The sequence below is a fragment of the Pteronotus mesoamericanus genome, unplaced genomic scaffold (genome assembly GCF_021234165.1).
Source record: "Pteronotus mesoamericanus isolate MK-2021 breed Mesoamerican mustached bat unplaced genomic scaffold, CSHL_Meso_final contig_25, whole genome shotgun sequence".
Lineage (NCBI taxonomy): Eukaryota > Metazoa > Chordata > Mammalia > Chiroptera > Mormoopidae > Pteronotus > Pteronotus mesoamericanus.
In genome coordinates, this window is record NW_026555105.1 from 11,976,202 (window position 1) to 12,000,090 (window position 23,889).

At 48.3% G+C, this 23,889-nt stretch overlaps 1 protein-coding gene across 1 annotated transcript in view; it reads left to right on the forward strand.

Annotated features, from left to right (window-relative positions):
• The window catches only part of PTPRT (protein tyrosine phosphatase receptor type T), a 668,669-nt gene that overhangs the window by 96,828 nt on the left and 547,952 nt on the right, over positions 1 to 23,889 (forward strand). Inside the window, exon 6 of the mRNA XM_054574063.1 lies at positions 12,635 to 12,809. Coding sequence (XP_054430038.1) covers positions 12,635 to 12,809 — 175 coding nt within the window. The remainder of the gene's footprint in view (positions 1 to 12,634; positions 12,810 to 23,889) is intronic.

Sequence of the window (23,889 nt, forward strand, 5' to 3'; positions counted from 1 at the left end):
GGAACCAAGGCAACTTGTCAGAAACACAGTTCACAATGTCGACGAGATAAACACAAACCAATTGCTTGGGAAAATTCTAACCGTTGTTCACATGGGCCAGACAGGAATTGTTCCCAGGAGTCCTCATAAGGAAACAGCCTGTGATGTAAGGAGCAACATTCCCCGCTGCAGTCTTATTGAGGGCACAAGAATGAGTTTCACGGGTCTGTGGTGCATAATGATGCTCGGTGTAAAAGCAATTTGGGGATGTGGCTGGAGAGGTGGGGGGGTGGGCAATACGATTTGACAGAGGTCCCTAGCTCTATGCCAATCCATCTGCACCCTGGGATACTTTAAGTGTATCTGGTGAGTGAACTGATTCAACATTTCCTCAAGGAAACCTCTGAAAATATTATCTCCCTCATCTTTATTTCGGGGACTGTTGGGAGGTAGACAGATTACATGTGGTCTCTGGCAAATGCCTGCTTGGCCAGTTAAGTCCAGACTGAGATCCAACAGTGTGGTTGGAAATAAGTTAGCATGTTTCTACAAAATACGAGGTGCCTGTCATGGCTTCTGCTACCCAAGAGATGGCTGCAGCCCGGATCAGAGACAGGCTAAGGCAGTGGTGGGTTTCTTACGCGCTGTTGCTTTGGGTCTGTTCCCACACCGAGAGGGGCAGCCTACGGACTCCCCAAGTTCTGTTCCATTTAACAGGGACGGGGTGACCCAACCTGCGAATTTCCAAAGGAATTGAAATAGACACATTGTGACTAAGAGGCTCCACAAGACAGCTTCAGCAGGTCTAACTTTCAACAATGCTATTTCCTGCTGTCATTAGGAAGATAAGCTGAGGAATCACTGAGTCAGCAAAGGGAGAAACTTTTTTGTCTACCAGTTTTAAGTCAGGGAAATGAAGACAGTGACTTTGTTTCCAGAATTGTACGTCAGTGGCTCTTTCTTTATGGCTATGGCTGGGGAGTAGCTGGTGAGCTCATAGTTTGAGAAAAATTCCATTGCCTGTGTTGTCGAGACTGCTTGCCTTCATTTCTACGGGGCGGGACTCTATAGCCTGCTCATCCTTAAATGGGTTCAGATCATAAATTACTACATTAAAAAGGAAGACCAGCCTGTATTCCTGCTTTACACCCTCCTGAAAACTCAGTGCGCTCTTTAACTTTTTTTTTTAAGATTTTATTTATTCGTAGGGAGAAGTTAAGGAAGGGAGGAAGCGAGGGAGAAAAACATTGAATGGTTGTCTCTTGTGCCCCAGCTGGGGACCCAGCCCGCAACCCAGACATGTGCCCTGACCTGGAATCAAACCAGGGACCTTATGCTTTGTGGGGCTAAGCTTAACCCAGTGAGCCACACTGGTCAGGGCCTGGACACTTAGTCTGCTCGTGGGAAGAGCCCATCTACTGGTGCCGGTTTTCGTAGAATGAGAGTCCTCCATAAGAATGAATGGACAGAACTGTGCACTTGAGCCTGGAACAATTCTAATCCTTCAGGGTAAAGGTTGGTAAAGGCCTAATACAAGTTACAGACAAGATCGTCTCCTTCTGGGATGACTTCTTCTCGAGGTGAAGCGCACATACGTTGTGGGGCAGAAGGTCTCTGGCCTCATGCCTAACTTGCTTCCTTCTTACATGATACATTGGCCTCAAGAACCCAACTTCGCAATTTTTCAAAGATGATTTTTTCAAATAAGTAGGCGGTGTGCATTCTGAGTAGAATGTCTAGTCTAAGGTTTGGGGAGCCTGGTACTGAAGGAAAAAAGAACGCCATGCAGGGTGCAGGTAGTTGTCAGTGCACTGGCAGGACCAGCCGCACAGCGCCGAGCTGTGCATGGGCGTGTCTCCTAGACGATAATGTGGCCAGAGAGAGGCCGTAAAGAGCTTCTGCTATTGAGAAGATATGTGTGTGTGAAAACCCGTGGGATATGCAGAGCTCAATACTGTTCACAGCTTCAGGCACCCTCTGGGGCCTTGGAACTCATCCCCCATGATCTGCAGGGGAACTACTGTTGTACACATACATACCCACACATTTATAAACACAAACATGCACATGCCTGTATATGTACACACATATAACACTATGAAACTCATATAAAGGCATTTATTAATTGTAAAGTTAGATTATATGTGCTTTTTATATTCATCTCTGTTCTGTTTCACCTAAATACACTAAAATGAAGGTAGGTATTTACTGTCAACAGAAAAAAAATGCTAGTAAAATGAGAAAATGGTCAGGAGTAATCTAAGGATGGTAGGAAGCCTTGGCAGGGCTTTGGGGCAGCTGATTCCTCAGTAGGGTCCACAGAGCCCCCTCCCCACCCATTGAGGCTACAGATAAATTACCCTTGGGCTTCCCCCACCCCCACATCATCATCATCAGCTAGTCTTCATCCATGAGGGGGTTTAGCAATATTCTACATGTCACCTGGTCTTTATGGAAGGCTGTGGCCCATGGGGGCCATGTGCAACTTCTCAGGGGCTCCAGAGCAGGTTCTGTCAGCCGAACTGCAGGGCTGACTTCTAGGCATCCCTGCAAAAGCTTTGCTGCACCAGGGGCTTCTGCGACAAGTAACACTTGAGGAATCTCAGAAATAAGGCCATGTGTCCAAATGCTCTGAGGCACAGATCTCAGCAGGGACAGCGTATGTGTTTAGACAAATCACAGGCATTGAGCAGCGAGCAGACCCTAATCTGGCAGGAAAAGGCGCCTGCCCCGTGAGCACATCAGCTCGACAGCAGCCACACCGGGGCTGAGCAGATAAGCAGACACATCAGTCCTTGCTGCAGCCGATTCTTCCAGTAAACCTGTTTTCTCGCTCCCCGCAGGGCTAGCGCTGGCTCCCGGGGCTGTGAGTGTTCTGGAAGCAGCTCCTCCTCTTGCACCTGCATCAGGCATCTCTTGCATGTGCAACTTCTGTTATCATTATTGTTTAGCCATGCCGTAGCTAAACAATAATGGTAAATTAGTAACACTCATTATAGCTGATGTTTATTGGGTGGCTACCCGTACGATGCATTTAATTCTCATAACGAGTCTTTCAGGTAGATCGTCTTTCCAGCTCATCTTATGGATGAGGGGGCTGAGCCTCAGGGGGTAAATGAGCGGCACAGGTCGGAGTCACACTGGTCGTGAGTGGTGCAGGCAGCATTTGAGCTTCAGTCTGTGTCATATTCTTAAGTCCTGGGCTTGTCCTTCCATGCCCACCTCTTGGGCCTGTCACCTTGGGTCACCGTCCAGTTTCTTTTTTCCATACAGATGGCTTTCTATTAAAAAAAATCATCCATTTAGCACATATTTACATGCCTCTAATTTGCATTGTACTAGATACTGAAATAGATCTGAGTTTCTGAAATTTACAAAGTCAATGAAATAAAAATACCCTCAGAATATTTTTCAAGTTCTCCCCTCTAGCGGCCTTTTTATCTCCCTTCTCCCCTCTTAGCCACACTTAAGATGAATTAAATGTGGCTGCACTTGCCGTGAGGCTTTCTGCAGTTCCCACCTCTTCCCAGAAGCGACCCCCACAAAGGTCACTAGTGTTTTTGTTGTTGCTGAAGCCAAGGATACTTATTATCATTATATCATTATTAGTCCTTGTATTTGAGTCTTTTAGAGTTTGGTGACGCTCCCCCCCCGCCCTCCTTGAAAATCTCCCTGCCCTCTTGGTTCAGTGAAATCATTTGTCAACAACTATGAAGGGGCCTGAGATTTTCCCTTATTTTCAAGCTAGTGAATTAGGCTACCAGCTTCATGGATGTTGGCAGGAGATGTGAGTCTCCTGGGTCAGAGACAATGCGCTTTATTGCTCACCACACTGCAGGCGGTGGGTGCTTCATGTTTGTGACAGTTTTTCTTGTCCCCGCCCAAGTTCTGTGGAGATGATGTGGGGGTGGATCTAAGTGGGGTCTGCATACCATAGGTCTGTGTCATAGCTGAGGGACCCCATGTTTAGGAAGCCCCAATCTTTTGTTAATATCTTTATTGCAATATAATTTACAAGCCATCAAGTTCAGGAAGTCTACAGCTTGCTATTTTTTCAGTGGACTTACAAAGCCATGGTGTCATCGTCCCATGCCTGTCTCTCCTCCGTTTCACCTGTAGGTTCCCCAGATGAACAAGCAGTTCCTGGAGAACAGCCCAGGGCAGGAGAGTCTGGCTAGGCTCTGGATGGGGGGATGTTGCGTTCTCGCAGACTCATCTGCTCCTGGGGCCTCCTCCTTCCCCACTCGATGCCCTCTCATCTTTGAGGACCCTGGCCAGCTCTGGCCTGGAAATTTCCCCTCTTCCACTCATTCTTTCCTCCTTTACTTTCTCATACCTTTTCATCAGGGTCTTCTGTCCGCCCATCCTCAGTGTACATGCTTCAGGTTTTGATTCTAGCTCTCCCTGGCCCCTGCACCCAGGAGCTTGGAGAAAGGGTGTTGGGCAAGGCTGATCTGCTTCTTGCTCTCAGAGAGTTTACCTTCCAGCAGGGGAGGCAAGCATTAAGCCACTAACCACAGAGTTAAATATTTCATTACAAACGTGGCCAGGCTACGAGGGGAAAAGGGGGCTGCCGAGGAGGGAGTAGGGAGAGTGGGGAGGATTATGGGTATCAGATAAGTGCTCTAGGAGGATGTGGCCCTTGAGCAGAATTCTGCGAGGTGCACGGGAAATAGTCAAAGGGAGACTGCCACACTGGGAGACGGCACATGAGCAGGCCCTTCGCCGCCTGCTTGTCCCCTTTCCTCAGGGCGGTGGCTCGGCTCCCTGCGGGGCTGACGCCAAACCCTTCTGACTCTGCTGGAGCTCTGAAGCCAGAAATCAAGCCCAAATGAGCAGTCCGCCAAGCACTCCAGCATGGCTAATCAAAAATGATTTATGTCCACTTATATTTCCTTTAACTTTTAATGAAGAATAATCAAAAGCTATTCTTTGGGGACTGCTAAAGAGGTGCAAATAGAACCTTAAGAGAATCAATGGGCCAGACTTGAGCAAGTTTCCAAATGTCATGCCATTGAAACAATATGACTGGAAGTGAAAAGAATATTCATTGCAAATGAATTATGGGAATTTCACCTAAATATTTTCCAGCCAGGAGATTTCTTGCGCCATTAGAACAATTTTCAGCCTCAAACGCTGGACCTTATTTTACTTTAACTGCCCACCCCCCCTTTTTTCCTTAAATGCCAGAAGTTCAAACCAGCACATGGAAGACTTCCAGGGCCCCGTATTAGAATATCTCCTGTCAAACAGGCCTAATGTCTGTTGCACACAGTTCCCTCTTATTAAAACCGTGATGCTTCCACTTCTGCCGATTGTAAATCAATTACAAGCCTGCATGCACTCTCTGAAATAATGACAGCCTTTCTTGCAGACAGTGTCTTATCTCCTTGTGAGGGGAGTAATGTCATGACACCAAAGAGCAGAGAGGATGGTGGATGGCAAAGTGGTGAGGCCACTGTAGATGCTTTGATAGCTCGTCAGATACCATGAAAACAGCGGGCTCTCCAAGGCCCCAGTTGCTCCTCTTGTTTTCCTCTCTAGGTGGTTCCTGAAGATAGAGAGGTCTGGCCAGTGGGGGTTGGCGGGAGAGGTGATGGGAACATGCGCAAGTGTGCTAGGGTCGGAAATACTTAAGTGTGGGAATTTGTGACCCCTGCTCTTGCTGAGAGTGTGAGCTTTCAAACCAAGACAATTGATTCCACATAAAACAGAACAAAGGGAAGGTGGAATCGAGTTGTTTTAAAAAGAGAGAAACAAACAGATTCAAGAGGAGAGAGGAAAAAAAGAGATTTCAAAGGGAACTGTTGAACTGATGAGAAATACGTGATAATAAAATGGATTCAGCAGGACCACTGATTCAGCTACAAAATGCCTTTTTTTGTGTGCCCCTCAGATGATGAATTGGGAGGAGGGTCACCTTCTGGGCAGATTCAGCCCCATGGGCATATAGCGCGACAAGCAGACAGCCATTGAGCAAAGAAAACGGATCGTCTTCCCTTGACCTCTCTGCCTCAGTTTCTTCACTTATAGGATCAGAGTATTAATAGGACCTATCTCAGGCTTTGTCATGCATCAGAATCACCAAGAGGCTCCACACCTTGAGTTCCTGATTTTTGAATCAGGGGATTGGGCCTGGGAACCTGCATGTCTACTGAGTTCCAGGGCTGCCAGTGCGGCGGGTCTGGGGACCACACTTTGAGGACCACTGCTCTAGATCATTCTAAGGGCATTGCTCTTTCCACGCCAACCTTGTTCTCGTCCATGAAGTCTGGTATTTCAATACTTGACTTTATGTTTATGTTTTACTCTTTACGTTCTTTTGTGGGAATCTTAACCCAGGCTGTAAATTCCTCTGGGAAGAAATTACACTTTCTACACTCCACGCTCTCTCATTTTCTGTTTTATAAAATGATGAGTACCTTTTTAGTGTGACCAACAATAGAATAAGGAAAGGGGAAGAAAACCTCAGACTGCTAATCCTAATAAACAACATCTACCAGTGGTTATCAGCCCAGGAATTCTCTTAAAAGTTTGCATTCCTAACACGTTCCCACATGATACTGGTGCTGCTGGCCCAGGAAGCACCCTTTGCAAAGCACGTTCAGAGGGATTTTTAAAGAGATAAAGTGAATTCTACCATGTAAGCCAGTGAACACAGTGCCTAGCACAGGCTAAGCACTCGAAATTGTTAGTTAATGTGACTTTTACTACATAAATGCCCAGACAAACCTCATTAAGTTAAACGAAACATTTATCAAGCTCACTTAGTTATGAGACTCCGTGTTCGTGGGAGACAGAGTGCCTTCTCAGAAGAAGCAGCGGGTTGTTTCCGGGGTGCTTGAGCTTTTGCGCATTGTCAGTGCTCTGTGGGGGTCAGGTCCAGCCCCACCCTTAAAACATGGATTTCGGAGCAGAATGCCAGCACATAAGGCAGTGGTTCATGGGATTTCGGGAGACCCCATTTATAATGTACTGTAGGAAGAGGCAGAGAGAGGGCAGTGCTGGGTAGGATGGATGCAATCAGGGTTTTTGATAGGATTCTTTGTTACTCAGTGCCCCTAAACCCTGGCCACTGTGCCTCTTGGCTGCTAAAGGCTCACAGCTTCTCTTTCCCCAGAGAGTGCCCTGGGTGCTCCCCCACTTGGTAGCCGTGACCAATGTCTGACTGACATGGGGTTCAAATGCTGGCTCCTCGCCCCAGGGAGGGACCAGCTCTTGGTTCACTTCATGCCTCAGGGCTCCCGGGGGATCAGGCTGGAGCCCGACTCTGGTTTCGACCACATCCTTCCTCAGCTCTTTGCCTCACCCTAAACCCCATGTCCTGTCTCCTGAGAGCACTCAGGAAGCTGCCACATCTCTGGCTCTGCCTCCGGGAGCCTGACCTAAGCCACTGTTATGGGTGCTGGCTGGGGAATTTATTCAGTTGGCTCATGGACTCAGAGGGCCTAGAAGATGATTGCAACTTAGAACAGCAGGCGTAGGTCTGAAAGACTTGCCACAAGGGAAAAGGAAGTGAGCCCCGAAATTTCAGACCTAAGGTATACGTGTGTCTGAAAAAGATTACAGGAGCCAGAAGGAAGTTTCCAACAAACCAGAGGAGAGCCTTCCTTTCGCTGTATCCGCATCACGCTTTTCTCTGGCTTTTCCCAGGACTTTGACCTTCCCTTCACAGCCCTGCCCCTCTTTCCCAGCGTCCCTGCATTCACATCTCTGTGCATTGATGTGACGCTTGACAGCCTCGTTGGGAAGGAGACAAGGTCCCCACCTTGCTTCTGGGCTGTGGTCCACTTCAGCTCCTGGAATAGCCCCTGCTCTCCCCCTCGCTCTGTCCTCTCAAACCTACGGGCCTTGATTTCTGAGTTCTTTGCTGCTTAATGATCTCTCCCCTTGCATTTTCCCCTCTGCTTCTATCTGGGGCTGAGACCGTGGCTGGGACCTGTGCCTCTTACCCGTTCACTCTGCCTAGATCCGCCTCCACGCTGCCACAGCATTCTGCATCTTAGCCTCTTGCCATCACTGATCTCCCAGAATCCCTCCTGAACTCTATCTCTTTCTGGGTTCCTGGGCTACTGTGCATCTGCCTTGACCTTCAGCACCGGCCTGCCCTTCAGGGCAGGCTCATCTTTCTGAACTTAACCTTCACTTCTCCTTACCCACTGTCCATCACAACGCTATTTCCTCTCGTGACTCTGGGCCCGCCTGCTCGTCCCTGTCCTGCTGCTGCCTGCTCCCAATATGACAAGTGTGATTATCAAAAGTCTTCTTTCCCAGAGGTTCTATAAGACAACCTGCAATTTCCTGTCCTTCTATGGGAGAAAGCCTGGTGGTTTGGGAGTTAAACAGAAAAATATGAATCGTTCAGGGGGGAGCGCCTGACCCCCTTCAGTTCTGCTGGGTCTGGCATCATTAAGAAGAAAAGTAAATAATACTGGAGGAGACATCAAAATAAAATTTAAACAAAATGTGGAAAGTGAATGTTTTGCGCTTAATCAGACCTTTTGCTCTTTGTGTTAGCTTCTTATTGCTGATGTAACAAATCACACAAACTTAGTGGCTGAAAACAATGTGAATCTGTTACCTTACAGTAGCAGAGGTCAGAAGTCTGAAATGGGTCTCACTGGGCTGAAGTCAAGGTGTTGGCTGAGCTGTGCTCCTTCTGGAGGCTCAGAGTGAGAACCCCTTCCCTTTCCTTTCCTACCTTCTGGCAATGGCCTGAATTCCTTGGCTCGTGGCTCCTTCCTCCATCTTCAAGCCATCAAGCATGTCACTCTGACCTCTGCTCTTGTCACCATATCTTTCTGACTGTCCCCTCTGCCTCCCTCTTTCACACATAAGGTCCCCTGTGATTACACTGGACCCGCCTGGATAACCCAGGCTAACCTTGAGATCCTTAACTTAATCACACCTTCGAAGTCCCTCTTGCCACGGAAGGTGACATATCCGCAGGTTCTAGGGATTAGGATGTGGACATCTTTGCGGGGCCGGGGGGCATCGTCCTGCTTATGTCACTTTTCATGGCTAATTTCATGGTTTGTTTAGAGAGCTCTGCTAACGCTAGGATACGCCTTCAGGTGCGAAGGGTTTCACGCGCTTTCTCATTTAGTCGTCATAATAGCTCGTAAAGTGGACACAGGATCAAATCCATTGTATATATGAGGCAGCCGAAGCTCCGCGAAATAAACCACCTGCTCAGGTTCGCACAAATTGAAGATTCGATTGCATATTTTACTGTTATTCCCTGTCCTCTCTTTCCCTAGTTCCATCCCTGTCTTCTTACAAGTATCTCTGTAACTATAGCCTCCCGGGAGCTCACCTGTGACCACTGGGGGCCAGCCACATCCTTGGCTTTGCAAACAATCGCAGATGAGGAGTTTTAACCCAGATTGGCTTGTGTATCAATTCTGGCACAGTCTTTCTTGGTCTGGATTTTTATATACTTTCTTATCCTTACGGGTATTTTTATGGACATATACCTCAGTTATAATGGTTTTCATAAGTTTTAATCAAGTAGACGGTGGGTCATTTCAAGCTGAAAGTTCAGATTCTATTTTAGTACAGGAAAGTGACCTATTATTTCTTGGGATATGATTTGTGTTCCTTTCATTCATCTCTCTTCCTTAGGATACCAATTACGTACATGGTAGTTGCCTGGTCTCCGTTTTCTTCATCTCTCCAGTTCCTTTCATCTTTGCTTTTTGGCTCTCTGGATTTTTGGTCCTTCTTTTCAAGCCTGTCCTTCAGGTCCCTGATATTCTGCAGTGTTACTCCTGGGATTAATCAACTTTTAATGCTGTTTTGAATTCTGCAGATGGCATTATTTGCTTCTTATAATTCTTCTCTTAGCGTCGCTAGGTTTATTTACTTATTTTTTTGTACATTTCCTTATCCACTCATCTCTTAGTGCCTGTTTCTTAGAGCCCTTGTGCTGGTATTACCCTTGGTCTGTCCTTGCTTATCCCCTGAATTTCTTGGCCGTTCAAGGCCTGGGATGTCTGAGCTGTCGGTTTGGTTGGGGCATATGTGTTTTTACCTATTACCTCCCACCTTCTACGTAACATCCTTCCCCTCCACCCCATCATTGTGCTTTGCTTTTGTTTTTTCTTTTTTGATCCTCAGCTGAGAAATTGGTAACAAAATGGGTGGATCCTGGTCACACCCATTACTCACACTCTCCCATGTTTGGGAATGAGGGTGCGTTGCAGCTACACAGGCGGTGTTTGCAGGACAGGCTCTGCGGCTGGATGCTCTGCATTCAAATCCCAGCTTCCTCATTCATATAGTACATATACTGTGTGCCCACTGTATGGATTTTTGGAGGAATCAATGAGAAGGCATGTGAAACACTTAGCCCATGTTAGGGAGTAGTCACTACTAGCTTAACAAAGGAAAGGAGTGTTTATGCTGCTCCAAGGAAAGCAGGTTAGAAGACACCCACCCATCTCTCATCAGTCGTCACTCACTCACTCCCTCATGTCCTCCACACCGGCCTTGCAGGACTTTGCTCAGCATTGGGGAAAATGGGCTTCTTTGGCAACTCCTTCTCTTCCCAGGCCCTCCGGTACATTCAGCCAGCTCTCCCTCAAATCGGGGCACTTTCCTGCAATTTTCCAGAATGTACTCTCCTTCTTCTTTGCACTGTTTTGGGAAGGTGAGATGTGTTTGGAGTCCGGTCGGTTCTCATGGTTTGATTCTAGCTGTACCCCGAGGCAGGTAGTTGGCAGTTCAAGCCCCAGTGACCTTTCTTCCTCCTTGCATTTCCTTGTGGTGGTGTTTTTTTTAACTGGTCATGTTGCTCACTTTCTGGTAGGAGAGGGGTTGTGACTACCTCTCATACTGCCATAGCTTGTTAAATGACCAATTATTTGATTATTTTCAAGTATGAAAGCAATACATGTTTGAGGCAGAAAGTCCAGAGAATGCCAGAAAAGTAAAAGGAAGAAGAAGCCTCCCTGACAGGTGTGGCTCAGTGGGTTGGGTGTCGTTCTGCAGACCAAAGGTCACTGGTTTGATTCCTGGTCAGGGCAGGTGCCTGGGTTGTGGGCCAGGTTCCCGTTTGGGGGCGTGCAAGAGGCAACCGATCAATGTTTCTCTCGCATGTCCATGTTTCTCTCCCTCTCTCTCTCTCTCTTTCTCTCTTCCCCTCTTTCTAAAAATAAATGAAAAAAATCTTTAAACAAATACAAGAGGAAGAAGGAGAAACTCATCATGTGCTATCTCCCTGTCCAAGCTAGAGCAGGTCCCATGGAGGCCTTGGCTCCCTACCCACTGCCGACCTCTGTTGTCCCACCTCATTTGCTTCATACAGTCCTGACATATCACCGATGGGGGTGATGGAAGATGATGTGGGTGACAGTAGGTCACCATGTGGTGGAATTATTTACTTGGTGCAGGAAATGATGAAGAGTGCATCTTGGGAGACTTGGGACATGAGGAAACTTATAAATCACAAGGCTTCCCTAAATCTAACCAGACAATGAAAACATTCAATTTTACTTTTGGAGAAAAAAATTTGAATTGAGGTAGGCAGTGATGAGAAGGTCTTAGTGAAAAGAATGCTTGGCTTGAAGTTGGAAAAGCTGGATAAGAGACTTATGTGCTCTACGTATTTATACAACCTCGCTGACAGGCGAGTTCTTCGGCTGTGAGGATTAAAAAGGAGATCCAGGATCTGGCACATGGTAGGTACTTAATAAATATCCATACAAACTGCATCCTTGTGCCTGCGCCTTACCAGGTGTCATAACCAGCTGCTGTGAAAGGGTCTTACTCAAACTCAAAATACCAGCCCTAAGGTTCAGGATGATAAAGACAAAAATGCTTGTGCACTCACTCACCTTGATTCTGGAAATGTTCATCATGCCACAAGGCGTCCGGGCACGGTGCTGGAGACCAAAAGAGCAAAGTCCTGCTCCTGGGGAGTCACAGTCTACAGTGGCAAACACTTGTAAGCAAAAGTGCATCAGAAGTTGGCACCGTCTGTGGAGAGTGAATAGCAGCTTCCAGAAGGAGGTGTGATGGTTGGGGGAGCTTATCGGCGATGGTGATGAGCTGAACTAGGTTTTAAGGAGAGGGAGTACCCCTAGGGACTCAGGAGATTCCAGGCAGAGGAAAGAGCATGTGCCAAGGAGGGGAGGTGCTGAAAAACCCCCATCCCCACTCTACCCTGGGGGCAGGTTGGTTGTTGGTGGGGTGGGACTCAGAGCCTGCGCTTGGGGCGCCAGGACACTAGCGTAGGATCAGAGGCTGGGCTGTTTGTGATCACTCCATGGATTGGGTTTTCACTAATGTGTATGAGTCTGTCTTTGAGGGAACTCTGTTGGTTCTGCTTAATAGATGAAGGAAAATGGGAGGAAGTCTAGGGGCAAAGTGCCACCCCCCAAATGCAGGCTGAGCAAGGAACCAAGGTGCTTCCAAGGGGCCAGGGCCCTCTCTTCTTACCACCAGGCATCTGCGCTCTTGAATCAGCTCACCAGCAAAGTTTATTATTAAATCAGATCACTCCCAAAAGCCAGCCGTGGAAACTCCGTACCCTGGAACGGCAGCCCCTCCGCCCCGCCTCCAGGTGGGGATGGGTGGGGCCTCCGTGCTCATGGTCACCAGGGAGCACAGGATGATTTGATTTCTCTTCTCCCTCCCTTCCTCTGTCCTGCAGCAATGGAATGGCAGGGACACAGCCCTCATGGTCACCCGCGTGGTCAACCACAGGCGCTTCTCGGCCACGGTCAGCGTGGCGGACACTGCCCAGCGGAGTGTGAGCAAATACCGCTGCGTCATCCGCTCTGATGGTGGCTCTGGAGTGTCCAACTACGCAGAGCTGATCGTGAAAGGTGAGTGCCGCCAAGCCTGCGTCTCCTCACCTGGTTGATATAAGGGGACTTCTTGACTCTACCCTTGCAAAGGGTGGGAGGGGTGAGAGGCGTTTGCTCATCTGCTGCTCCTCCCAGTCAGGAGTGTAAGACAACTTCCTATTCCCCATTCCACTCCAAAAAGAGAGACATTATTGTACAGTCATGCAGTATTGCACTGTTATTCAAAGTTGGGTCTTATGAGTAGGGTCCATATGTGAAAGCCTGTGGGATATACTCATATAACATAGGAGATATCTCCAAATTCATCTCTATTTTGCATTTAGAGTTAGAATCAACCCATGTCCTTGTGTTTCGGTGGTGGTCTGTTGAAGCATTCAAAGAGTGCAGTCATTTCTGAGGGATTTTTTAAAGTTAAAAACACAATATAATGATAATATTTTGGAAGGATGTTTGAAATAAATAACCCCTCCCTGCACTGGCCTTGATTTAATTCTTTTCATTTATCTTGTTCACCTTGAAGTATTGTTGATATGCCTTCCATTAAAATATACACCTTGTTTTCTTTCTGCTTCTTTCAAGGAGCTGGGTGCCCCCTCTATATAATCTTTGTTATAATGCTTAATGGATATATACTGTTTCGTCAAGTGAATCACCCAGTATTTTAAAATATCTGTGTTTGTAGTTGTTTCAGTAATTCTAGGGTTTTTTTGTTGTTGTTGTTTTATCTTTCCTTTGTGCATGCAACAATTAACACCTCAATGGCATTCTCCAAAGAGAACATTTTTATTCTATTGAACCAGATTATTCCCTTGGATGAATTCCCTAGGGGTAGAGTTGGAAGGCCAAAGAATACGAGCATCATTATGGATTTTTCTTTGTTTTGCAGTATTGCGTTTTTTTTAAAAAAACAAAACTAGTTTGACAGGTTACATTGGCAACAGCAGCATATGAATATACTCACTTTCCAGTGTTATGTTCACCGATTAAAATTTTAATGTAGCATAATTTAGTAGATGAAATAATGAAGCAGTTCCTCTTTCACTAGCTGCTGAACGGTACCCCTGGGCCAGTGTTGAAGGTAAAATTGATACCCACTCCCCACAGAAGGCTCCTGAGTGGGTTTCCTTGGTCCAAGTGTGGGTTGGTATGAAACCCCTGACCTCTATTTGCTGGCCCCCATGGAACTGGCAGCCTGGTCTGGACCAGGCTGGGGTTTGCAGTCTGGGCCTCTCTCTCCAGGGCTGTCCTGACTCTCGCCGGATATGTACGCGGCTGGCCATTGTCTCAGCTCCAGCATCGTCATGTCATCCTCTGGGAGATAATTTCCCTGACTCCCCCAGCCATTGATTGTCCTTTCTGGTGATTGCTTTCTCTCACAACACCCTGTCTCTTTTTCTGCACTACCACAGTTCAGAATTATAATTTTCCTTTGTTTACTTGGTAATTTCCTATCTCGCCCTTTGGGATATAAGCTCTGTGAAAAGAGGGGCATCTTCCCTTTGATTCATGGTTCGCAGTGAGTCCCTGGAGCTTAGCGGAGCGCCGGGCCCAAGTGCTGAGCACGCTGAACCTTGTGAAATCACATGTTCGACTGTTTAAACTTGCGCAATCCTTCACTTCATAAGGCTCAACCTTAAAATATTTGTAGAATGATGGATGAGTGAATGGATTATTGGCCTCAGCAGGAATCTATTTTATCACCATAGTGCCACAAACATTTAGGCTGAAGATCAACAAATTAGACAGTCGTGAACAAAACAACCAAGAGAAAAGAAGCCATCATGTTGATTGCATTAGGCTTTTCTTTCTTTTTTTTTTTTGGTGCCAATAGATTGTTTTGTATGACAAGTACCCCTTGCAGGCCTCTTAGGTACTCAGTGAATATGTAATTTCCTGAGCTGTCCCCTCTGGACCGCTCATTATACCTTTTGTGCGGTGGCCTCCCATGCTGGAAAAGAAGTCCCAAGGGACAATGGACTGTGTGGTCTCATGCTCTCCATGGTCTCACCAGCACCTTGCACGTTCCTGGCACAGGGTTGCTGATGAGAATAAGGCGAATGGCTCTGGGAGCTAGTGTAGCATTCTGGACTTCTCACATCAGACAAATGGAACCAGAAAACATGGTTTTCTTTCCTTATGTCCTCAGTTGTGGGGGAGGAGGCCTGAAGGCTACATGCAGAGGCCTTTGGGACAGGATCCAAGTTTCATGGTAAAGCATTGTCACCTTTCCCTGGAGGGGTGGCGGGGTTATGGGGACAGGGACTGACCCTTTGCTGGCTGTGCAGCCTGGCCAGAGTTCAGCCCAGAGGGGGCTGTGCACGGCCAGGTTTCTGAATGTGATCCAGCAGCTGCTGCCGCTCTGCATTCCCGCATGTTAGCCCTCTCTGCTATTTTAAGGGAAGTGCGGGGTGGCCTTGTTCAGTCTCCTTCCCAGTGGCTGATGGCAGGTTGGTGTTCCCTGCGACTGGGTCCTGTTTTAGTATATCTTGGGAATCCTTTATGGCAGGGGTCCCCAACCCACAGGCCGTGGACCTTTATTGTTCTGTGGCCTGTTAGGAACTGGCCCAAAGCAGGAGGTGCGAGGCAGGCTAGCGAGTGAAGCCTTGCTTGCAGGATGGCCTGAGCTCCACCTGCTGTGTTCCCCCTGCCCCCACCCAGTCCCCGGAAAAATGTCTTCCGTGAAACTGGTCCCTGGTGCCACTGCTGCTTTATGGGATATCACTTTTATTTAGTGACCATTTTTTTCCCCATTGCATTTTTTTTTCCTTTGCACATTCATTTGGTGGTAAGGCAGAAGCTAGGCCCTTGAGTGTAGAAGCTCCTTCGCATACTAGACCTCAGTGAGTCCTGAGTGTGTCTCTGCCCCTTGGTCTTATTTTAACTCATTTTATGGCTGGGAGAACAGCTGGTGGAGGAGCAGAGGGTGCCCTGAGGGGTGGTCCCATTTTGGCTGCAGCTGGAGGGCCTGAGGATTGTGGCCTTGTTGGCACCTAGTATCACGCCTTCCTGAGCCGTGTGGAAAGGGTGTGGGCTGGAGACAACAGGCCAGGAGGATAATGAAGGGTGCCCCTGGGCCAGTTGCTAACTTGCCTTTTTAAACTTTTGCTCCCCACCTCTCTAGAATAAAGTAGGAACTTGCAGGTTTCTGGGGAAATAAATACACACACAAACACATGCATGCACGCATGCTAGTAGTACCCAAACCAAACAAGAAACTGAAAGGCAGGGGACATCCAGAAGTGCCAGGAGCCCGTTCGAAGGCAGCAAACCAGAGCACCTCGGGCAAAGTGTCTCGTGAAGAATGACTCACTTGCTTCTCTGAGCCCCGAGCTGTGGCTGAGCCAGGATGCTTCTGTCCTTTAATAATGAAGTATTTGCATTTGTTTAAAAAACAAAACAAGAAAACAAATATAAATCTTCCTTCTGTCAAGAATGGGAGGAAATATGAGAAACAAAACAAAACAAAAATATTCTCAAGTGCACCTCCAGGGGAGGGGGCTGCTCCCTGAACTGAGTTTCCTTTTCCTGGTTTACACACCGCGCAGGCAACGGTGCGGGCTGAGGGGCAGGATGCTGGCGCTGGGGCGCCATCCCTGGGCAGCCGTTCCTCTGGAGTTGCTGCATTCAGTTCCCACTCAGAGACAGGAGAGAGCTCTGGAGCCCGGGTGCCCAGGTTTGAACCCTGGTCCCATCTGGTCCCAGCGCTGTGACCTTGACCATCCGCCTCTCCCCGCTCATCTGGGCATGAGGATATAGGGTCACCTCTGTCAGAGGGTGTGTGCGCTGAGGACTAATTGAGACAGTGGAGGTAGGAGTTCCTAGAATAGGGCCTGGCCTGCCGCCCTACAAGTGTTTGCTCAGTAAGATAACTTGCCTGGGTGGGTGCGTAGCGACAGGACACCTGACGCTGGTGCTGACTGAATTGCTATCTGTGTGGCCTTGATGAAATCATGTGAGGCCTCTCCTGCAAAGTGGGGACTGGAGTGTTCTCCCCACGCAGTCGTGTGCTGAGCATAAGGAAAGGGAGGGAAGAAACAGAAAAAGGGGGCTGACATGTGGGCTTGGGAACATATGGGCCATGGAGTCCATGCTAGGCCATACTCCCCGGGTCGGCTTCTGGATGTGCACTGATGAACCAGAAATCTGGGGACAAAGGACAAGTAGCTGGTCCTGCCTGTGCTCAGCCATCTGACCACATGGTCCCCACTCCACCTGGCATCATCCATTCATGACCTGGGCAACGTTGAAGTTGTCATTGTGCCCCTCAGTGCCCGAGACAGCCAGCAGCTGGAGATCCCTTCACGGTGCTCCCAGCAGGTTCTGGTGCCAGGTCAAGCAGCAGAGGCCCAGTGTGGGTCTCTGTCGTCACCCCCTAAACAGGAGGGTTAATAGCTGGCTCGCTCACAGCTAACGGGCTACCCTGGGACGGAGCATCAGCGCTTCAGAAGACGCCGCCTAATTTGAGTGCAGGTAATATCAAATTCTCGCGGCGACACACAGATCCAAATGAAAGCAAATTGGAATTACTTAGCTCTAAAGAGCTGTTTATTGAGTTGTGGTAACGTGCCTGGGTGTACATTAGATTACTCGGTAATTGAGGTTTTGCTCAATTGACAGTCTGGCGGCTTGACCTACCTGTTCCAGACCGGCGCTCATAAATGCCCTGATTCTCTCCCCGTTTCTGGGTTTCCAACCGTCTTTGATTTGAAGGTGTCTTAGCTCATCCCAAGGACGTAGGTCTCTTCATCCAAAGTTACACAGATGTGGTCCTGGTGAAAGTTCTCTAACGGAAAAAAGAACTTGTCATTGATAGTGATTTTTAAATCTGTCTTCCAGCTCCATGTAACAACCTACAATGGGCCCAGAACCCTCTTACCAGTAGGCGGATTCGTGCCTGGGAGAAACAGAATACCGGTGCGGGGAGAGGAAGATGTTCCGATTTAGGTGATGAGGAGACTTCCAGGGCAGCTTGGCCATTTCGAGAGTAGGGATTTTGGGTGTAACCTTACCAGACTTTCAGTTTCAGTCCTGGTCCTAGCCGTCTGTGTGACTTCAGGCAAATCATATATACGCTCCGGGCCTCAGTTTCCTCGTCTGTTCAATGGGGGCGAACATATCTCATTGGATCCTCATGAGACAGAGCATTGTGTGTGAAGATCCTAGCACCAAGCGGACACGCAGGCGGTTACACCTGTAACTATCAATAATCACATCTTACTCTCATGTTAAGCGGTGGACGTCGAGTGCACTGTCCATTCTTCCTTGTCCTGCTTAAAGGAATGAAAAGTGGCACTGCAGAGATTGAAACTTAGTCCTCTTCAGTCCTCCTCTTCTCCACTGAAATGGGGTTAATCTCATCAAATGCAGCCTATTGGTCAAAAGCAGTTTCAGAAATGCTTTATTTGTCACACTGTCACTTTTTAAAACCTTTTGTTCCAATATTTAAACCCCTCTTGAAATCCTGTCGGGTTTGGCCACGTGGAGCCTGCATTCTGGGACCGTGGCGGCAGGCAGGTGTGGCTGCTCCATCCTGGGGCGCCCGTTTCACACTTGATCACTGCCCCCACGTGGCTCTTTTTGCTCACCTAACTGGTCCAGTTGCTTCAGCCATTTGAGTTCATAGCCTCTGGTTTAGAGATTGCATAGCCTGGGTAGTTTACTGAGTTTAGTTACTGTAGTTTACTGAGCCCCAGCTATGTGTGCGGCAGTGGGATAAGCTCATTGTGTAGCAGAAAGAATTCTATAAACCTATAGTGCATGGCCAGCGGTCTGGTTCGTGTCAGGCGCCTGCTGCACTCTTTTACTAATCCTATCAACAACGCTTTGTGCTGTTAGCATCTCCCTCGTACAGATGGAGGCATGGTGGCTCAGAGAGGTTAGGTAACTTTCCTGAGGTCACACAGCTCATCTGTGGCAGAGGATTTTAGCCCAGACCTGCTTGGGCCTCAGGTCTTGCTCTTTCTTATCCCACATTTCTTGTAAAATCCAAGCTGGGAGGTCCTGTAATTGGGTGTGAGCTGAGGAGATCCCGAGGGTGGAACAACTAAGGCAGTTTGGGAAAGTCTCGGAAGGCTCGGAAGCAGTCCCATCCAAGCTGGACAGCCTGGGTCACAGTTTTGAGACATGAGTGTGTGACGTGTTAGAGGCTGGGAATGTAGGCAGGGGGACATTTGCAGAGTAGAATTGGACCTTTATTCTGTGGAAGTCAGGGGCTTTGAGGGACTCCCCCCATCCCTAGTCTATGGCTGTATTGTGCACACTCTCAGGCTGGACCTCTGCCTCCATGCCTTCTCTTCCCTGGCCCTTCCTGTGCCCGGAGAAAAGTCATTGTCAGGCCAGGGGTTGTGGCGGAAGGGTCCGCTCCTGGGGGCGTTCATTTCCTGGCCCTTCTGGCTGGCCTCGTGGGGCACAGAGGGGAACTCCTGGGCTTTGGAGGAAGCCCGCGGTCATTGAGGCTCTGACAGGACAGTTGAAAGTTGGCCTGTGCTCCCTGAAACAATGAGGCCTGAGAGATGGAAGTGGGGAACAACAGTGTCTGCTACCGGAACCCGGCAGCACCTGAAGCCTGGCCGGCTGGACCAAGGCTGCTGGCCGCTGCCTCCTCTGTGGGAGCAGCTGAGGAGGGCAATGCTCAGAGGAGAGGCAAAGCCAGCAGCCACTTTGAGCCTTTGCTTGGGCAGCCCTGGAGCGCTGCACAGCTGCCTGCAGAACTGGACGCGGCGCATCCCTCCGGTCCTGTTCTCTGCTGGCCCTCCCAGGGGAGAGAAGCTGATGGCTGTTTTGCTCAGCAGGCAGGAGCAGGCCCTGGGTGAAAGAGCCTGGGCTGGAATCTGGCCTCAGCCCCAGGAACCCCACTTCCTAAGTCCGTCTAGAACCCTGTCACCCTCCACCACTTCTGCTGGCCAGGGGTTGGCAAACCTCTCCTGTTCAGGGGGCAAGAGTCAATATTTTCAGCTTTGTGTTCCAATGGCTCAACTCTGCTGCTGTAGTCAACACAGCCATAGAAAATATATAAATGAATGAGTGTGAGGGCGTGCCAGTAAAACTTTATTTGCACAGCAGGCAGAGGGCTGTGTCTGGTTCTCTGGCCAGGCTGGTTTGCTGATCGCTACCTGGGAACTGCCACCACCCAATTCAGTGCCGTTTTCAACTGGACGACCTTCCCAGCTTCTTCCCCACTCCGCTCTTATGCCCCTGAGGTTAATTCTCCATGCAGCCGCCTGAGGGATAATTTGAAAGCAAGTCAAATAATGGTATTTCCTTGCTCAAAACCCTCCAATAGCTCCTATCACACTCAGAATAAAATACAAACTTCTTAACACGGCCTCTAGGTCTGGCTCCTCTCTGTCCCTTTAATTCCTATCACCCCACTCCCACATTTGCCCTTTCGTTCTCTTTCCTAGCTACGCTGGTCAATTTCTTCTTCCTTGAACCACATCAACATTGTTCTGACCTCAGGACCTTTGTACTTGCTGTTCTCTCTTGGCCTGCAATGCTTTTCTTTTAGATAATTATGTGGCTCATTTGTTGTGTTCACTGGGGTCCCGGCTCAGACATTAGCTTCTCAGAGAGTCTCCCCTGACCACGTTAACTAAAATAGCTCCTGTCCCTACCTCTTGTAACTCGGTACCCTGGTACTGTGCTGTGGTTTCCTTCCTAGCTCTCAGCATTGCCTGGCATTGTCATCTAGATCTGTATATGACACAGCCTCCTGCAGGAAGTCACTCTGGAGTCTGGCTTTCTCTGGGACCCACAAGAGCTGGGACAAGGTTGGCAGAGGGAAAGGGGCCTAGACGTTCGGTATAGCCAATGGAGAGTTCTCAAATGATCACTTCACAGCATGCAGTGGCATGTCAGCCTCCTCACTCACCGGGCCTTCATTTTTCTAAGCTCCTCGTTATTGTTTGAACTCAGGGTTCTCCTACCTTGAAGCAAGTTCCATCCCCTTTATGGGTGCCTCTCCATCTTTTCCTTTGTGTTTTTTCTTCATTATTTTCTTCCTAATGATGGAAGCTCTGAGCTCTTTAATTCCCTGTGTCCCTCTCTGGCTTTACATGTCCTGCTTTGGTTGCAGTTCTGGGGTCTCGTCTGACCTGCCGTCACTGTGCTACTTACCCAGCCTCCCATGTCGTGAGGCTGATGGTCGTACCCAAACCTCAGGGCTCTGTTTCATGCCTCAGGGGATGGCTGCCCTTGTGGTGAGCCCTCCCTGAGCCCGGCCGGCTGGAGTGCACCTGCCTCAGCCTGCGTCTAAAAGCCTAACACCTTTTTGTGTCAGACCCAGTCCCCCTCCTACCCCCACCCCCTGCCTGACCTTGGCTTTCCAGACAGACACTATTTCAGAGAAACCTCAGTGTCTTCATCTTCTCTTCAGGCTTCATTTTCTGTAGAAGAATATCCTGATGATCAGGGTCTTACTTTTTATCTTTCTTTAGTTATAACTATCATTAATAGATTGCATTTTTTTTTTTTTTAACCATGACTGCCCTTGGCAGGCCCACATAGATTGCGAATCAGAGGGCTCAGGTTCAAATCCCTGTCCTTCTCTGGATTAGCTATGTGAATTGGGAACATCATTTCATGACTGCCTTGTTATAGGATGGAATGACAATGCAGCTCTAGATTTGGAACGGGGGCCATGGCTATGTCCATCCTCTGTAAACAAAGTGCTGTCCATAGGTTGATGCTTGTCCTCAGCAGTCTCTGCCATCCCCCGATTTGCTAGCTGCCAGTCTTAACCCGTGACTCCTGACTCTTGGATAATGTCACTGTTAGCTTCTCATGGGAAGAGAAGAATGACAGATGGGAGGAAAGTGGGAAACTTAACTGGAACATATGTGTGTGGGGATGGGGGAGGCGAACCACGAGATGTGTATGTGTATTGTATTCTACATGGGCACAAAGACCAGCTTATTTTTGGAAAAGCGTAAATGTGGATAAATAAAACCTGACAAGTATTGGTTTCCTTGAATTATTTTGACTACTTCATCAGCTGCATGCTGACGTGTTGCATTAACACTTTTAACGCATTTGGAAATTAAATCAAGTGGCAATTGCACTAAATCCTCATTCACTTGGAACATTACCTTCCCACGTCCAAATGGAAGACTTAGCTGGGCTATGGGATGAGCTTTAAGATCTCTAGTTAGCTAACACTTGGGGGCCATTTGTTGCATGCCAGACACTGCCTGGGATATTTCATATGAGACTGTGTTTAATCCTCACATGCTCCCTTGTTTCTGATGAGGCCTGGTTACCCAGCTTCCTTAGAGTCTCATTGCCAAGGTCTGTTCTCTTCTGCATAATTGAGACTACTTTCTGGTCCTCCTAATGCTAATTTTCCATCATGTTCTATTCTGTAGCATATACACACTGAATATTGCTTCAGAAGACCTAAGTTTCGGGCTCGGTTAAACTCAGGGAAGCTGTGGGCCCCAGATTTGGAAGGATGCTCCAGGTCATTGCCTCCGTCCCCCCATGGGAACCTAATTCACTCTGAAATACTACAGCCTCTGCCTACCCCAGGGGTCCTTACATGAGGGTGATTTCTTCCCCCAGGGGTCATTGGGCAATGTCTGGAGGCATTTTTAATGGTCACAGCTAGAAGGGAAGTGCTGGCATCCTAGGAGCGGAGGGCAGAGATGCTGCTGACCTTCCTCCAAAGCACGGGACGGGCTCCACCGTAGATGATCGCCCAGCCCCTAAGGCCAGAGGTGGAGAAACCCTGACCCGGAGATCTTCCCATGGGAGGTGCCTTTATTTCTGATGCTCTGCTGTTCGTCTGCAGTCCTGTGGGCTTCTGGGCAGGTGGGTTGTGACATGTGGGAGAAAGAAGATAGAGCTAGTTATGTGGCTATGAAGAAATGACTCAGCTCTGAGCCCCAGTCTCTCTGGAAAATTGACATTTGACTTCTGATTTATGCTGACTTGCGGCTCTGGGCCTCCTCTCTCCTATTTTTTTACTCAATACCCATGGGGACTCAGTAAAAGGAAAGTGCAGCCCTGGGAAAGTGGGATGCTCCTGCTAACTCTCAGGCTGAAAAGCCGCTCTGTGTGTACCAGACACATGAGCCTCCTCTTCTACTAAGTGGAATTGTGATTCAGAAGCAGCGTTCTAACCAAGGACTACATATTTCAACCAGCCTTGTTCTCAGTGGAACCATGTGATTCCTTCCCGTTGAAGGAAGGTGAGCAGAAGTATTGCAAGTCTTTTCAGAGCCAAAGTGCTTAAAGAATAGGTAGGCATTCTCCACATTCTCTTTTCTCTCTTTGGTCAGATAGGTGTAGACAACTCTAAGCCCATAGAAGGTGAGAGAGTCAAAATATCAAACAGTTCTGGGTTCCTGAGTCACTTTGTGGAGAAAAGTTGCCTGGGAAGCGGGCCTATTATTTAAACAATAATAAACTATTATTCTCTTAAGCTACTATGCCTTGGGGTATGTTACAGCAGCTAGCTTTATACTAATTAATACAAGTTGATGAAGCAAATTCATTAGCAAGCTTTCCTGGCTTAGCCTCATTGAATGAAGGCTTTCTAACCTACCTTGAAAGAGATGAGAAAATATTGTACTTCTTCCCTCATCCACTGATATTGGGCTCAAAATCCCAAGTTGTGTACAACCCCCAAATTGGAAAACTACTGATTTTTGGCAGGCATTGCTTTTTTAAAAGATGAAAGTGTCTCTTCATAGCCATTATTAATTGATGTAGAATCTACAAATCCCAGAACAATATGTGAGGGCAGAAATTGTGTTTATGGTAAGGGAAGGGGCTGGGGTGGCCTTGGCCATGGTCTGTGAGGCTCAGTACCTGTGGGAGCTCAGGTAGAGTCTGTCCAGATGTGACAACTTGGAAGCCCAATCCAGAAGCATGGGTCTTACATTAGGAGCCCAAGGACAGGGGATACCTCTGTCAGGTGTATCAGGGTTCAGGACACCCGTCACATGGGAGGGAACGTGAGGGCAGAATATCTGGGCAGGGGCTGGTCTGGGGCCTGGTCCCAGGAGCGCCTGATCCATGAGGCGGACGGATGTCCAGGTGAACAGTCCGAGGCAGCCCGGCTGGCCTGGACCCGTCCTCATGCCCAGGCTCCTCCAAC